At 47.0% G+C, this 17867-nt stretch overlaps 1 protein-coding gene across 1 annotated transcript in view; it reads right to left on the reverse strand.

Moving 5' to 3' along the window:
• Nucleotides 1-1517: 1517 nt before the first annotated feature.
• Nucleotides 1518-17867, reverse strand: part of LOC311234783 (adhesion G protein-coupled receptor B3-like) — a gene marked incomplete at both ends in the record, with an annotated part of 98210 nt that continues 81860 nt past the window's right edge. Inside the window, 5 exon segments of the mRNA XM_084322027.1 lie at nucleotides 1518-1709; nucleotides 5912-6016; nucleotides 7805-7840; nucleotides 8512-9150; nucleotides 15759-15854. Coding sequence (XP_084178153.1) covers nucleotides 1518-1709; nucleotides 5912-6016; nucleotides 7805-7840; nucleotides 8512-9150; nucleotides 15759-15854 — 1068 coding nt within the window.

The following is a 17867-nucleotide window of genomic DNA, read 5'->3' on the forward strand; positions in this document are numbered from 1 at the left end:
GTGACATCACTTTAAGCTCAAACTACAACTCATTAACTTGATCAATCTCAATAATACATTTGTGCAAGACTCGCATTCGCAGTCTTGTGATGTGTGCAAATTTGCAATAATTAATCAGCACCGTCTTTGAGTGAAGCGCCCCTTTTAAGACAGCCAACAGGATTCAATTATGCTCTTTACTTAAATGCCAGCGATTACTGTGAGTAGGTGTCCTTTTTTTCCTTTGTTTTCTTTATGAAGCTCTTCAATCGTCCAGAGTCATTAACCTGCACATTAGAACAAGACCGGCTGATGGGATTTTAAGCAGTAGTCTGAATGAGACAAACTGGTCTCAAATCGGTCACTTCCACGCCGGCGGACCACATAAACTTCACACAACGTCTGAAGCAGTACGAACATATTTCCTCTTTTATTTACATTCCTTTTCAAATGTTAACATTTTTTTGCTATAACTTTTGATCAGGTTGGCATTTTTCTCTCTTTTTTTTTCTTTCTCTCATTAAAATAAATTGGCACAAGTAAAACATATGTAGACAAAAGTTTTATTTACACCATACAACATTTTTGTTTTTAAATATTTTATACAGAGCTGCAGATGAGAGAGCTTGCTGGGATCCTTCAAGCGGAGTCTGCAGTATTAAAGTTGTGAAATATATTATTTATATAAAAGTGAGTATTATCTTTATTGCATTTAAAGCAATGAAGAATGTAGCTTTGACAAACAATCATTTTAATATGACAGAAAAAATTCCTCTTTGCCTCCCATGTTTTTATATTATAAAGTAAAAAGTGTAGTAATGGCCAAACAGACTGTTATAAACTTTTTAAAAACCTGCATAAATATATACATTGTGCTTCCGGGTCCAGTTTTATTTTTTTCCTCTACCTTTTCAATCAAATCAAAACTAGACCCGATGAAGCTGGGATGACATGGCACGTCACTTTTGCTTTTTCAAGGTTTTCGTCTTAAGAGAGTGAGAATACCTTTTCTTTTGGAGTAAATTTGTCCTCAAACAGATATTTGGAAACACGTGATGGCAAATATTGTAGACCAGGCTGCACTAAGTACACTAGTGAGAATACGAAAAACGAACACTGATGTTTGTTTGGAAATTTTTTTCTCTCCCTTTTTTCATGTTTTTTCTTTTTGTATTTTTATTTTTTTTGTATTTCTTTCTTTTTGTATTCATCCGTCACCCTTCTCGTCTGTCCCCTTCCAGTATTGGCACATGATGTCCCTGTGATGTCCCACACGGTGTCCCTGTCACACTCCTATGATCCAGATATGAAGGCCAAGGCTGTTAAGAAAAGTCTGTCACTTTTTTTCCCCAGTGCAAAATACATCCTTTACTCCTCCTCTTCCTCCATTCCTGGTTTGCATTTCCTTTCCTTCGGTTTTTTTTTCTTTTTTTTTCTGTCTTTAAATCCTCTCCTCATCCCTGCGCCCCCCCCCCCCCCCCCCCTGACACGTCTCCTATAAGACCTCTGTTTTGGACGTCTCCCTCCCGCGCGTCTCCTCAGACCTCCGTTTGGAAGTCCCCCTCCTGCACGTCTAACGGGAGGTTGACGCACTTCTCCCACTCCGCGGCCGTCATCTCCAGAGAGTCCTTGGTGTTGGGTTCTAGTACATTCATGGTGGCGTAGTTCTGGTACTCGCACGCCGGATTGTAGCTCTCCCACGGGTTCTTGTTCGCCATCATCGCCTTTTCCTGCGTGAACACCGTCAGGCAGAGGGGGGGGGGGGGGGGGGGAGAATTAGTACAACATGACATGTTTCACCCGTTTACACCAGGTTTTCTTGGTTACACTGACTTGGTTACAAATAATGTACCTAGGAACTACTGAGGAACTGTGTGTTGACCAACTGTATATTAACAATATATTAATTACATTAGTCAAATCACTTTCTTTATAAGAATAAAGAGCAGGTAGGAAATGGAAATTTGATCGTAAAACGGGGAGTTCCCTATTGGATGTACCATTGAGAAACCATATAATCTTTTTTTTTTTTAGACATACTGTATCAGCATTGCTCATGTAGGCTCTTCACCCAGGTCATGGTATCAAACATGGCCACGATTTTGGCCAGAGTGGCCACTATTTATCCAAATGTATCCAAAACAGCTGTTTTTGCCGGCCTACGATAACAAATGTCTCTAATTGACTGACTGACTGAGTCCCCATCGTCGAGTGTCGTAGCCAGGTCTCGCTTCATTAGGCGTCCATGGTTTTGCTTTCTTTCTGTGAGGCAACAGAGTTAATCAGGAACCAGTATGTGAACATATGGTTTGTTAATCTCGTTGCTCGATTTGCTTCGAGTTCAAAGGGAAATTGCACTCTGGTCTCTCTTGTATTTGAAAGAAAAGTTGCACTGTGAAATAGACAGCTCTGTACATATCGTCAGGCCAGAGATACTGCAGCTCTAAACTACTGCACACACTCCAGCTTCCTGCTTCATAAACGACTACACTGTGGAGGAAAAGGGGCGGGTGTCAGACAACGCGCCAGTCAAAGGTTGGTCACTGGGAAGAGGATTGAGGGAGGCTGAGTGAGCGTAGAGAACTATGCATCACTATAACGTATAGATCTACAAAATTAGCACGTTCCACTGCCGATGTTTCTGAGCAGAGATGGCTTTGGCCAGTGGCCACACAGAGATAATTCATCAGTTAACCCTCAACATAGACGGCTGCTCCATCTGCCCATCCCCAAAGGTCCGCAACCTGGGCGTTATCCTGGACTCCACCCTTTCCTACCAAGCCCATGTCAGTTCTGTCACCAAATCCGCCTTCTTTCACCTCAGAAACATATCCAGACTCCGACCATCACTTTCAGACTCCACAGCTGAGACCCTCATCCATGCCTTTGTAACCTCCCGCCTGGACTACTGCAACGGGGTCCTGTCCGGGGTGCGTGAATATTAAAGGCAACCAACTTGTGTTCAGCTTTTCTCTGATTGGCCGCGATCCCCCGCCCCCTTTTGCCGCGAACGCGGCAGGCAAGCGGCAGCCGTCCCAAATGAAATCCATCAGTGGAGGAAGCGGCAGTGGAGGACGCAGGCTGCTGACTGATTATGAAATGAATGAATGAAGCTGCCAGGGTTCAGCTGCCAGGGTTCTAACCCGCACCAAACCCTGGCAGCACATCACCCCCACCCTCATCCACCTCCACTGGCTCCCCATCAAATCCCGCATCACCTACAAAACCCTCCTGCCCACCTACAAATCCCTTCACGCTCTGGCACCTCAGTACCTCACTGACCTCCTCCACCCGTACACTCAATCACGGTCCCTACGATCCACGGACACAGGTCAGCTCTCCATCCCCCGAACCAGACTGCGGACCTTCGGGGACAGAGCTTTCAGTGTGGCAGCTCCCACCCTCTGGAACTCCCTCCCTGCAGAACTCCGCACCGCCCCAACTCTGGACTCATTAAAAAAACTGCTCAAAACCCACCTCTTCAATTTGGCCTTTAACCCCTAATCTCTCACTTTATATGTATATGTTTTGTCTGTCCACTGTCTGTTACTTTGTTTTTTTGGTCCACTTTTTCTCCCATTTTCTATATTTTCTCCCATCCCAATTTCGTATCATCCAATTCAACCCTCCCCTGTCACGGACGCTGTTTCTTGCCTCCCACAAGCCGGCTGCAATGTGGACTAAGTCATACATAGCACAAGTCCCCTCCGGTACTTGAGGTAACAGCAGTCGCATCTTTTCACCTGCGCAGCTCGATCTCTCAGTGGCGAGGAGTAACGCGTGGGAGGCTCACGCTGCCCCCGACACTTCCTGATTCTACTGCGCAGGCGCACCAACCGACCTGTAGGAGTCGCTGTCCACAACGCCAGATCCCCACCCATCAGATTCCACCCCCTAATACGGCCAATGTGTATTAGTACGGACGACCAGCTAAACCGAAAGCAAATGTGGAGTGCTGGGCTCAAACAGGCAAGCTCAGCGTCTCCAGATTTTGTGGCGAGCGCCTTGCCCACTACGCCACGTAGCCGCCTCACTGTCTGTTACTTTGTTATTCCCCCCCCCCCCCCCCCCTATGTAAAGCGACCGTGGGTCCCTTGAAAGGCGCTATATAAAATGAAGTTATTATTATTATTATCTGGTCAATTAGTTTAATATTACTTTGTAGTGTAATTACCCTTTAACATGTGAGTTATTTAGTTGTTCCTAAGTGATATACTGTAACTTATAATAAACAGTGTGTTAACATATAGTTCATCAGAAGTTCCCAGGGCATCATTATGTGTAAAGATAAGAAAGAAAAAAAACGTTTTATTAATTGAAAATAAAAATAAACGTTTACAAAAGGCACTTCTCTGTCAACGTCCAACTAAATAGTATCTCATTGAAGATCATGGAGTAATGCATTAAACAACAGAAGGTAATGATAGCGTATAAAATGGGAACATGGTTATGCTATTATCATGGAAAGTGGAACGTGGAGACTGTTACTTCCCCGAACACCCAGTATATATAACAAGTCAAACGTGGAGACTGTGCCTTCAGTATATATAGCGGCAGGTGACATGGAACACCATACGTGTGGGTTTTTAGCTGTGAGCCAATTCATAATCTGCACTCTCATTGACAGTCACATAAATACTGTAATCTGATATACTCTCACTGACAGTCACACACAGACTGTAATCTGAACGTACTCTCACTGACAGTCACACACAGACTGTAATCTGAACGTACTCTCACTGACAGTCACACACAGACTGTAATCTGAATGTACTCTCACTGACAGTCACACATAGACTGGAGCAAATACGGGGGGGGGGTCTGGGAACACACAATGGCTACTAATAATGTCATCCTAGGGAACCAAAAAAGGGAGTTAGGGGGAGAGAGAGAGAGAGAGAGAGAGAGAGAGAGAGAGAGAGAGAGAGAGAGAGAAAGAGAGAGAGAGAGAGAGAGATAGAGAGAGTGGTGGTGGTGGTGGGGAATGTGGTTATCGTTTTCTATACAAAAGTCCTTGCAGCGGTAACTAAGCAACAAGCAGCAAATTACATAGTGCTGTGTGGGGTGATTGAAATGTGAGTGGGTGAGAGGATTACATGCTTCCAGACTGCCGTGCTGCAGCACAATGCTGGTGTGACTGTGTTTGGTCAAAAGCCTGATCACCCCTCCACCCCCCCCCCCACCCTTGCCTCCTCATGCCCGGTCTGAGAGGCTGAGCGGATAGACCTGTCTGTCATGTACAGCCAAAAATGTTTGGAGAGAGAGAGAGAGAGAGAGAGAGAGAGAGGGAGAGAGAGATTCGCTTGTGCTTTAATTTCTAAGAGAAGGGGAACTCGGAGAGTCAGGAACACATAAGAATTTAAGAGACTTTCTCCACGTGACTTTTTCGACTATTCTAAGCGACTTGTTCCCCCAAGAGCAGAATGTTACCAAACACTCCTATTTGTATAGATGTCGTCGATTATACGATTAAATAATCAGCCATGCATTCGTGAAATAATAATGATGGGGGGTGGGTGGGGGGTGGGGGGGTCGCTGGGTTAAGATACGCGTGCATGTAAATAAAAGGTGCATTCATTCATGGCCTCGCGTTGAACTGGTTGCACTGGGTTATACAGCTGGACTCCAGCGGAGACAGCCTGCCCTCCTCCCTAAGGTTTGGCCTTGTGGAGGAAATGCTTCTCCGCTTAGGGGGGACAGCCATGACACATTAGCCCCCCCCCCCAACACCCCTGCCGCAGCTGTTGGCAGCCCCACTAGGGTCTATTGAGTCATCTCTTCCACATGAATACATTCGCTGGATAATCACACACTAGTATTATGTCCTGTGCCCGGATGTTCCTCAGAAAAACGGGGGCTATCTGGATGTTGCACACCTCTCCTCTCTGATTGGCTGACGGCCACCCACTTTCCTGGTTTCCTGTTTACTCACCATGGTGCCCATATTTGGTATGTCTCGAAATCGGTCCAGGGTTTGAAATTTCTGATTGAGTTCCTGGAACAGCTCCATGTGTCTTTTCCTGGTGTGCATGACTTTCTGTAATGGCAAGTAAGGAGGGGGGGGGGGGTTTGGTATTAGCCAATCCTGGCCAATACTGGAATAATGCATCCTTCCTCTCCGCCCCCCCATGTTTAATTTGCCATTTGAGTGTCATGGCAGTTACAATCAGTTCACTAACAGAGCAGATTTCAAACAACTCTGTTAGTTAGATTTTAGATAAATTTTTTTTGTGCAAATGTACAGGTAATTGCCAAAAGATATAGGAAAACGCTTGTGTGTGAAATGTCTAAATAGGGCATCAGGCCGTCATGAGCATTTTCATCAAGTGCTCTACAAAGAGACTCTGCAAGAAGGATGTGATGATTATAGCGTTCTTCCCCCACAAGCGATTCCCACCATTCGGTGTCTTGTTGATGGTGATGGAAGACGCCATCTCAGGAACGCCGGCACTTCACACTGCCCTCTTTATGTCTGCTCTGGGTGGGCCGCGGCAGCCCCGCGGCGCAGCGGCTCGCCATAGTTCAAAGCGCTCGGTGAGCGACCGAGCCCCTGTGGACGGACGGAGGTATTGTCATTCCGGAGAGATCGCTCCGGTCGTGATGGAAGACCTTCCCTATGATCAGTCACAGTGGGGTTTGTGTTTTACACTGGTGTTTATCCCGTCCTCCAGAAAGGGTGGAGTGGATCTATAAAATCTTAATTTTTTTTTTAACCTTCTCTTTCTCCTATTTTTCTCTGATTTTCTCCCCGTCCCAATTTAGTCGTTGTGCCAATTCCCCCCCCCTCCCCTACCTGGTTGTTGTACGCATGTTCTCCCACGAGTCGGTACAAGGGTGTCCTGATGTCGAACGCACGCTTCCTCCGAGACGTGCGCCGTCAAGCCAGTGACGCTTTTTTTCCACTCTCATTGGTGGAGTGTAACGCGTGGGAGGGCACGCTATCTCCACCAAGTCCTGCCCCCGCTGAGCAAGCGCCGAGACCTGACCTGTAGGCGTCGCTGTCCACAACGCCAGATTCCCACCCTCCAGCTTCCCACCCCCTAATACTGCCAATTGTATTAGTATGAACGACCAGCCAAGCTGGTAGCAACGCCGAGAGCTGGGCTCGAACCCAGCACCTCCTGCGTTGGTGACGAGCGCAGTCTCCGCTACGCCACCTGACCGCTCGTGGATCTCTAAACTGATGCCAAGACAAAAGCACCCAGAGACACCGACCAGAACAGAACAGAACAGAGCCTCTCTCCTGCGTTTACTTATTCATTTTGGCAGTTACCAGTATAGACGCAGAAAAAAGCCCCTGATGATTACACTCCAGAAGAAAACAGAAATAAATGCTGAATTCTGAAGTCAAAAGGGAGGGGGGGGGTTGATCATCACTTCCTTGGGTTGACTCACATTGAACCCTATAATGGTAAAAAAAATTAAAATAATCTTAACGTGAAAATGTGCAAATGACTTGAAATGAAAAAAATTAAAGCATACGGTCTGAGAAATGTAACATGGAGGCGATGGATGGTAGGAGATGAAGAAGGACGACGACAAAACAAAACAACAATGCCTGGATTCGCTGCTCGGTTTGTCAGTATAACCGTCGACAGCCTCGTCTGCTTTTACCTCAACGACACGACACACAAACACACGGCCATAAATCTCTCCGGGGACAAGACGATGGGTACTCCAATAAGCTTAAGTGCCACAGAAGAAGCTGTCGTAAATCAAATGACAAACACGGATGCGACAAGATGGCTGTGTCTTCGCTGTGTCAAAAGAAAAAATAGGGGGGGGCAAGATGCACAACGGGCCGTCACGACATGGTTTTACTTACTTCAAAGTCCAGGTCGGAGTAACGCGACTTTCTTCTCTGTAAAAACACCAACGTAAAACGGTATTAGACTGTGACATATTGTAAAAAAAGAAAAAAAGAAAAAAGATCCATAAATAAATAACAAAAAAATTAAGAACGTGGTATCGGGATCCTTCACACTTGCAGGGGTCTCAAACTCGCGGCCCGCGGGCCAATTGCGGCCCGCTGGATGATATTTTGCGGCCCCCCAGATGATTAAAAAAAATTAAATAAAAAATAAAATCCCAGAAAAAGGTTATTATTATTTATTTTTTTTAATTTTTTTTCAGTCATGTCATCACAAACACTGGTATTTAAAGGGTACAAATAAAACAATTCCTGCACCAGAATGCAGGAAATAAAGTCTTTGTAACACAAAATCTCCTGGTGGGGGACCCCTCCGCTTAAAAAGTGGCCTGACTGGGGCTATATTTCGCACTATATTTCCTGGCCTGAATGATTTCCCCAGTCCGGCCCTGGTTTAAACCCACCAATGCTTATTAGTGTGTGTGCGTTTGAACCATACATTTCCATAAAAATAAAATAAAAATACTTGAAACCCTTTTTGTGTGGAATATTCGACGCGGCCCAGCCTCACCCAGACTCTACCTCCAGCGGCCCTCAGATAAATTGACTTTGAGACCCCTGCTTCACAGCTTGACACACTAAAAAAAAAAAACCCAACATACCTCCAGGGAGCTCATGGAGATGGTGGAGCCCGTCTCGCTTCTCGAGAGCCCCCCCTGGCCCCCCTCCTCCATCTCCGCCAGGAAGTTCTTGACGGCGGTGCGCGGCTCGAACGGCAGGCTCTGCATCATGTGCTCCGGCGCCGCCGCCGCCGCGGCCGACGGGTACTGCTGCTGCTGCTGCTGCTGCTCCAGGCTCACGTGGTTCATGTGGTGGTCCAGGAGGACGCCGCCCCCCCCCGGCGGCGGGGGGCCCATGCCGAAGTCCGAGGGGCTCATCTTGTAGTGCTGCATCAGGCGCTCGTGAGGCAGCGTGGTGTCCATCATGTTCATCATCTTGTCCTCCTTCAGCAGCGCGCCCACGTTGCCGGACGCCGAGGCCGACCCCCGCGGCATGACGATGTAGTCGGCCTCCATCATCATCTGACCCTGCTGCTGCGTCGGGTGGCCCTCGAGGTCGTGGTGGCCGCCCATGTCCTGGTGGTGGTCGCTCTGGCGCAGGGCGTCGTCCGTGCACAGGTAGACCGTGCGCCGCATGTCGCCCTCGCCCATGCACTGCTCCCCCCCGAGGTCCCCGACCCCCCCCACCCCCAGGGGCATGTGCAGCAGCCCCCCCGGCCCCGACGGCTGCTGGATGATCACCTTGGAGATGATGTTCCCGGGCAAGGTGGAGTAGTTGAGGAGGCCCCCCTCGGGGAGGCCCTTCTCGTCCTCCTCGTCGTTGAGGGAGATGCGCGAGAGCGTGTTGCCCGTGATGGTGGCCGCGCGGCACGAGCCCATGTCTTTGTGGAGAGCTGGTGGGGGGGCGGAGTGAGGTCACAGTTAGCGTGGCACGGCACTACTACTCCATAACTGAGCCAGTAGCATGTAATAATGATATCAACTTTTCCCAGAGTAGTGTAACAAATTACTACCTCAATCTCTGTTAATAATATTAGTTACCCCGTCAAAAATCAACTCCCATTACTTTGATTCTGTCGAGACCAAAGATGACAGGAACATCATTGTTTTTTTTTTTTTTTTTTTTTATTATCTTTCTTCCCCTCCTTTTTTCCCGATTTTTCTCCCATCCCACCCTTCCTTGTTGTTGCGTACTTTCCCCTACTGTTGGTCCGGGAGACCGGAGACTGTCACATGCTTTCCTCCGACGCATGTGCAGCCTGGGGCAGGCCAGCCTGGCCGCGCAGGTTCTCACCGGGGAGAGTGTAGCGTGTGGGAGGCCACACTATCTCTCCTCAGATCCAACCCTCGCTGAGCAGGCACCCCGACCGAACTGTAGGGGTCGCTGTCCACAACGCCCAGGACCCACCCTTCAGCTTTCCCACCCCCTGATACAGCCAATTGTATCAGTGTGAGAGGCCAGCCAAGCTGATAGCAACGCCGGGAGCTGGATTCGAACAGGCGAATCCAGTGTCTCCCGGTGTTGGTGACGAACGTAATCTCCGTGCGCCACCTGCCCCCCCTGGAACATCATTGTTGATGTTGTCCAAACTGTGCTAAAGGCGGGAGCATGTTCCCCGGGTCCTATGTTCCCCGGTAGCGATAGATAGTCAGACCAGCAGCCCTGATGATTCCAAACTCTAACCTTAACCAACTTCGAAAAAGGGCCTAAGCCTAACCAGTTCGAAACAAGGCAGACATTAATAATTAATAAAATTATAAAAATTTATAAAATGTTCAATCAATCAATCAATCAATCGGGGAACATAGGACCCGGGGAACATGGGACCCGGGGAACATAGGGATGACCCCCGGCCTAAAGGCTTAGGTGTAAGACAATGTCAAAAACGACCAGGACTCTTTGACTCTAAAAGAGACACAGCGCTGTCTTCCTCACTTAGGCTACAGTATGTACTGCATGGGGGCAGGGAGAATTCTCAATCCTACCGGGTAGAATTTAAGTTAGAATTTAGAAGTAAATCATCAGCGATCTATCATCATTCTGTGCCCCCGACTTGTTGTACTTTCCACTTTGCAAAATGTGACTTCAAATCTCTTGAAACACTGGTTATCCTACAACACCACAGCAGGAAAGGGACAGTATGTTCTCTAGTAACTACATGCAGGATGTGAGTGGAGTATAACATTACATCTCAGCAGAAAAGGGACAGTATGTTCTCTAGTAACTACATGCAGGATGTGAGTGGAGTATAACATTACATCTCAGCAGAAAAGGGACAGTATGTTCTCTAGTAACTACATGCAGGATGTGAGTGGAGTATAACGTTACATCTCAGCAGAAAAGGGACAGTATGTTCTCTAGTAACTACATGCAGGATGAGGGCTGACCCCTATTAGTCGATTAGTCGACTAATCGGTCGAAAGGAGCCGTAGTCGACTAGCCAACCTCTTAGTCGAATACATTTTTTTTTATATAATATTTATTTATTATAATTATTTTTTTTATCATTCTTTCCAAAAGAAAAGAGGCCTAGAAGCGTGGCTAACGCTAATGGCACGCATACCAGAGGCTAACTGCCTACGAAAACAGGCACAGAGGCACTGAAAGAGGATTTCACCCATCTAATGAACACACTAGACTAGACAAATATCAAGATGTATCCATCAGTGGACCAATTGCATGCTTTTGCAGAGGACAAGAAGCCTTCAGTCGACTCCTTCAGACATTAAGCACCCCCACAGCCCAAATGGAATGATACAAAAAAATATATATATATTATACTTTTTTTTTTCGATTTGACTAACGGCAAATTTTGGCCAATCATAGTTGACCATCCAAATCCTTAGTCGGGGACAGCCCTAGTGGAGCATAACATTACTTAGTAACTTAGTAGTCAGACACAGTAGTATTAGTAACTACTAGCAGTCAGACACAAGCCACCCACTTCAAAGTAGCACAGGCTAATATTATTCTCTATTTAAACCCTGGAAACAGGGGATCTATCTGATGAGTAATGCCTCCTGGTTTCGTGGTAAACAGTCTGCGCTCTGAAACGGTCGGATGGCATTTTAATCTTGGCCTCCAGTGTCAGGGGGGGAATTACCTTGCCTATTTGCAAAATGGACTGAAAGGAGATTACAAGGACAACAACACAGACAACCATCTAATGCTGGCCGTTTTTTGTTTACCCCTAATTTACAGCGCCGGAGCAGCAGGAGTCGAACAGCGTCCGACGGTAACAGGGGACAATATAAACGGCCTCCTTGGCTGGTTGGATACAGTATTCCTACCGGCGGAGAGGGCTTCCTGATCAAAGGCGTTACTCTCTCTCACACGGTGTTGTGTGTGGCTGCAGAATATAGCCCCGCTCCCACTGTTGACAGTAATCCCTATTTCCAAAACAGCGATCCATTCAAACCTACCAGGGTTTAGTCATGCATAATGAAACCCCTTTCAGTGCTGTCTCCCCTGTCGGAGTCGGGCGTATGATTTATGAATGAGAGCTTTCTGCTCTACCTTGTGTTACTCTCCACCAGGTGAGCCTTCTCCCAGTGCCGCTGCTGCTGCTGCTCTCAGAGACACACCACCACTATGACAGCTCTGGACCAGATGAGCATTATGGTCAGACAGCTCTCTCTCTCTCCCTCCCCCCATCTCTCTCCCCCTATCTCCCTCTCTCTCCCTCCCATCTCTCTCCCTCTCATCCCTCTCTCTCTCTCCCTCCCTCCCCCCATCTCTCTCTCCCTATCTCTCTCTCCTCTCTCCGTCACTCTCCCTCTCTCTCCCTCCCTCTCTCTCTCTCCCTCCCTCCCTCCCTCTCCCTCCCTCTCTCTCCCTCTCTTCATCTCTCTCTCTCCCCCCATCTCTCTCTCCCTATCTCTCTCTCCGTCACTCTCCCTCTCCCTCCCTCTCCCTCCCTCCCTCTCTCTCTCCCTCTATCTCCCTCCCTCCCTCTCATCCCTCTCTCCATCTCTCTCTCTATCTCCCCCATCTCTCTCCATCTCTCTCCATCTCTCTCCTCTCTCCCTCCCTCCCCCCATCTCCCTCTCTCTCCCTCCCATCTCTCTCCCTCTCATCCCTCTCTCTCTCTCTCCCCCCATCTCTCTCTCTCTCTCTCTCCATATCTCTCTCTCCGTCACTCTCCCTCCCTCCCTCTCTCTCTATCTCCCCCCATCTCTCCATCTCTCTCTCTATCTCCCCCCATCTCTCTCCATCTCCCTCATCTCTCTTTTCCTCTCTCCCTCTCCCCCCCCCCCCCTCTCGCTTTCTAACAAGCTCTACTTCACAGAGCTCTGAGTGATGGTCATCATCACGTCTAGTAGAGTCCCAGTAGATGCATTCAGACCGCGGGGCTCATCAAGCATGTTCTGACAGGGACACACAGGGCTCCAGGGCCTGGTGGTGTGATCATGTTCCACTACTAGTTACATGCTCCTAATTTACCGTCCCCTTACCACGTATAGATTGTGTCGTGCGATGGATGAATGAACAGAAGCAAGTTTCTTGTCGCCAACCCCCCCCACCACCCCATGAGCTTTGTGCTTTACATAAATAAAAAAAAACAGGGACAAAAACAACAACTTCACGTGTTAATCAATTCATGACTCGTTAATGAATAATGAATGTGGCCCAAAGGTAAAGGAAGGAGGCAGATGAAAGGACTCAATCGCGTCTGATTAACACTGAATAATGATTGCGTAAAGAAAAAACGCTGCATCCCTCCAACAACAATAGGAAAGCGCAGAATCAATCAGGAATGAGGTGCAGAGAGTCGGGCCTGCTATCCGCCCTGTGACCGTGTCGATTGTGTTCATGAAAAATTACAATCACAAAGGAGCTACAGGTCAATGATAAGAGAGAGAAAAGGCTGTTGTTATTCAAATTTAATCATCTCTGGTCTGTAAAGTAAAGCACCTCCAATTATTAGCTTTTCAGTTAAAGGGAGACATTGTGATTTTTCACAACGTGTTACACCGTATCCTGCACAATGAAGGGAATACCCCATAATAACCCCCCCCCCCCTTTTCTGGGACTTTAAAAAGGGACCAGGAATGGGTAAGCACCTCGTTTACAGACCATCTGTTCTTTACCTGATCGACAGGCGATGTCCACGTCTTTCTCGAAGTCCGTCTGTGGAGTGCGAGAGACAAGCAAGGTGTAAAAAAACACGTCGGCAGACAACAAAGTGAACCTAATCATGTACTGTAATATGTTGGAGGGGAAGCGCCCATATATGGCCTGGCAACTTTAAGAGCACAATTGCTCTTGTGAACCTTCCTCACTGGGAGTGCGTCGCTTCATGCGGTTGCCAAGTCGACAACGGAGCCAATACACTTCATCCACCCTTTCATTTGCATAATTGTGTCCTTTATTTATTAGAGTGTGTCAAGGCCCCTTCACTCTCAGTACCACTTGATTATCTGAAGATGGGTAAATTTTTTTTTTTATTCTACCTGCATTTGGACTAGAATTCTTACAATCATATTCTTACAATATGAGCTCATTATGTGCAGGGAGGGGGCAGGGGGCAATTAATCAAATGTTATTTTCAATTAAGATTTTGACTTCCAATGATTATAGAAGCAAGATATCTCAATTTTAGATATGTCATGTTTTTTTTAACCAGGTTATGTATTTAAGCCAGGTCAAGAACTTTGAGCCAGGTCAAGATCTTTAAACCAGGTAAAGAACTTTGAACCAGGTCAAGAACTTTGAGCCAGGTCGTGTTTTTAAGCCAGGTCAAGAACTTTGAGCCAGGTCAAGAACTTTGAGCCAGGTCATGTTTTTAAGCCAGGTCAAGAACTTTGAGCCAGGTCAAGAACTTTGAGCCAGGTCATGTTTTTAAGCCAGGTCAAGAACTTTGAGCCAGGTCAAGAACTTTGAGCCAGGTCATGTTTTTAAGCCAGGTCAAGAACTTTGAGCCAGGTCAAGAACTTTGAGCCAGGTAAAGAACTTTGAACCAGGTCAAGAACTTTGAACCAGGTCAAGAACTTTGAACCAGGTCATGTTTTTAAGCCAGGTCAAGAACTTTGAGCCAGGTCAAGAACTTTGAACCAGGTCAAGAACTTTGAACCAGGTCAAGAACTTTGAACCAGGTCAAGAACTTTGAGCCAGGTCAAGAACTTTGAGCCAGGTCGTGTATTTAAGCCAGGTCAAGAACTTTGAACCAGGTCAAGAACTTTGTACCAGGTCAAGAACTTTGAGCCAGGTCAATAACTTTGAGCCAGGTCGTGTATTTAAGCCAGGTCAAGAACTTTGAACCAGGTCAAGAACTTTGAGCCAGGTCGTGTTTTTAAGCCAGGTCAAGAACTTTGAGCCAGGTCAAGAACTTTGAGCCAGGTCAAGAACTTTGAGCCAGGTCAAGAACTTTGAGTCAAGCCATGTTTTTGTTTTTCAGTCTAATTATATTTCAAGTTGAAGGAAATCCACTGTTAAAAAGACACGTTTACAAAGTCAACGAGTAATGGTGTTAAATAATGGTGATTATGATGTCATAATCGAGCAGCCCTACACACAGAATGAAACGCAACATCTGCTGTCTTTGCTGTTTGCCCATGAAAGAGTCCACGTTGCCAGCGTTCCCTCTCGCTATGCGCTGCGTCTCCCTGCTTCACGGGACGGAGGCCAAAGCTAATGGTCCCGTTTCTCCCCCTGCTCCCTCTCTGCTCCCGTCTGCTCAATTAAATACCCATGTGAGAAGTGCAATTGCAGCATTAAAACCCCCCGAAAAAAGGAGAAGAAAAACAGCAACGTTGAAGCAAGTGGTGCTCTCAGCTAATGACGTATTGACCTGGAGGCCCTGCCTGCATCCACTCTGCCAGGCTGAACATGACTGGTGTTCCGAGGGACGTTAGGATACAAATGGCAGATCATGATGCCTGTGGCGTCGGGCTACAGTAGATCAAGAGATTGTTGTCCCATTACAAAAGGTCAGCTGAGAGAACAGTAGTCTATTACCCCTCTGTGAGGGTGGGGGCATGGGAAATTAGAAGGACATACGGCAAACCTGAGCAATATAGTACATTCAAGATAAACCACAGATAATTGATGTTGTTTATTAAAGGGGTTCAACACAGTCCTACGCTGCATGTAATTGCAGTTTAAAAAGCAAAAGCATTATTTGGAAGGTTCGCCCGGTGGCGATATTAAAGCAGAATACCGTAGGAATGAGTGATTACACAATGTGTGCATGTTACATTAAGGTCAATGGAGAGCAGGGAGGTATGTGGGCCAATCATAAATAACCAGGAAACATTACAGTTCCCTCTGAAATGACACAACATCCAAACGGCTACATACACAGTGCATACCGGGGGGTGGGAGGGAGGGGGCAAAGTGCTGTGCCTACCATGATCTGAGCATGCCCATTAGGGAAGGTGCCGGTTCCGTCACCACTGATTGGGTCCTGGCAGTTCCTAAGCCGGCATCTGAACGCATCTTGGACCTAGGGATGAGAATAGGAGAGGGTGAGGAAGATAGAGGATAGTTCTGTGTTTGATCATGTTACATAATGCTTTATGATATAGATATAGATATAAACTGTACTGATAAAGACTATAAAGATATAGCTGATATAGACTATACCGATATAGCTGATATAAACTGTACTGATATAGACTATACCGATATAGCTGATATAAACTATACTGATATAGACTATACCGATATAGCTGATATAAACTGTACTGATATAAACTATACCGATATAGCTGATATAGACTATACTGATATAGCTGATATAGACTATACTGATATAGACTATACTGATATATACAATAAGTACTCTGAGAAACCTAGTGCTAAACATTAACAGCCAATAATAACAAAATGTTGCATTGTAACAGCCACTAATATTTAAATGTTGCGTGCTAACATTTTACACCATAATATTTGGGGTAATATTCGCTGTGATCACTGAGCCACGCTGAACTTCTCTCTCTATCTTCTCTCTCTATCTTCTCTATCTCTATATGTAGGCTACCATCTCATGTGACAAAACATGTAATATCATTTCTGATTACTGACCCATGAATTAAGGTCTTTGAAGTAACCCTGTTATGGTTTGTAACCGACCCCAATCGCACAACACAAGACAGGTATGATGGTTTGCCAAGAAACAGATATTTATTGAACAACAGGGAAATACAGGGAAAAGGGCACTGTCCCTTTAAGGGAGAAACACAAATACAGGAATATAATATGAGGGGAAGGAAAGGTGCCTTTAAGAGGCGGGCAGGAAAAGGGAACACTAAGGGAAAGTAAGGGAACGCCTAAGGGAAGGTTAAGGGAACGCCTTGGGACAGAGGAACTAGAGACTAGGTAAACCAGGGACAAGGAGAACTAGGGAGAGAGGACTAGGGACTAGGAGAGCTAGGGAACAGGAGAAACGGGGACTAGGGGAACTAGGGACAAGGAACTAGGTGGAACTAGAAAGGGGAGAACTAGGGAACAGGAACTAGGTGGAACTAGAAGGGGAGAACTTGGGACCAGGAACTAGGTGGAACTAGAAAGGGGAGAACTAGGGAACAGGAACTAGGTGGAACTAGAAAGGGGAGAACTAGGGAACAGGAACTAGGTGGAACTAGAAAGGGGAGAACTAGGGAACAGAGGGGACTGAGGCCCGCGGAGGCGGGCTGGGGTACAGGGAGGAACTGGGGACTGGTGGGAAAACATCTGGGCCGCTCTGCAGGACAGAGGAGAGAGTTAATGCACAAAAGGGAAAAAACAGAGCAGGTGCAGAACAGTCCAAATAACAAAGTGAACAAAGTAATAATATCTTCGTGTGACAAACACACAGGGGGAGATGTAAAGTCCAAAAATACTATTCTAAGTGAGAACCAAAAACAGAGGCATTACGCTGGGAGATGAAATGTCCAAACTAACTAACAGAGGCAATACGCAGGGAGATGAAATGTCCAAACTAACTAACAGAGGCAATACGCTGGGAGATGAAATGTCCAAACTAACTAACAGAGGCAATACGCTGGGAGAGTGACATCACAATCAAAACTCACCCAGGCGTATGCGTAAAGGTAAAGGGGCAGCAGCGGGAACGGGGGCAAGGGCACTACGCTGAGTGAGTGACATCACAATCAAAACTCACCCAGGCGTATGCGTAAAGGTACGGGGACAGCAGCGGGAACGGGGGCAAGGGCACTACGCTGAGTGAGTGACATCACAATCAAAACTCACCCAGGCGTATGCGTAAAGGTACGGGGACAGCAGCGGGAACGGGGGCAAGGGCACTACGCTGAGTGAGTGACATCACAATCAAAACTCACCCAGGCGTATGCGTAAAGGTACGGGGACAGCAGCGGGAACGGGGGCAAGGGCACTACGCTGGGTGAGTGACATCACAATCAAAACTCACCCAGGCGCATGCGTAATGGTACAGGGACAGCAACGGGAACGAAGGCATCGCCACCGGGGCGGCTGGCTGTCCGAGCCGAGGGAGAGA

This window comes from Notolepis coatsorum, assembly GCF_963971535.1.
Source record: "Notolepis coatsorum genome assembly, chromosome: 9".
Lineage (NCBI taxonomy): Eukaryota > Metazoa > Chordata > Actinopteri > Aulopiformes > Paralepididae > Notolepis > Notolepis coatsorum.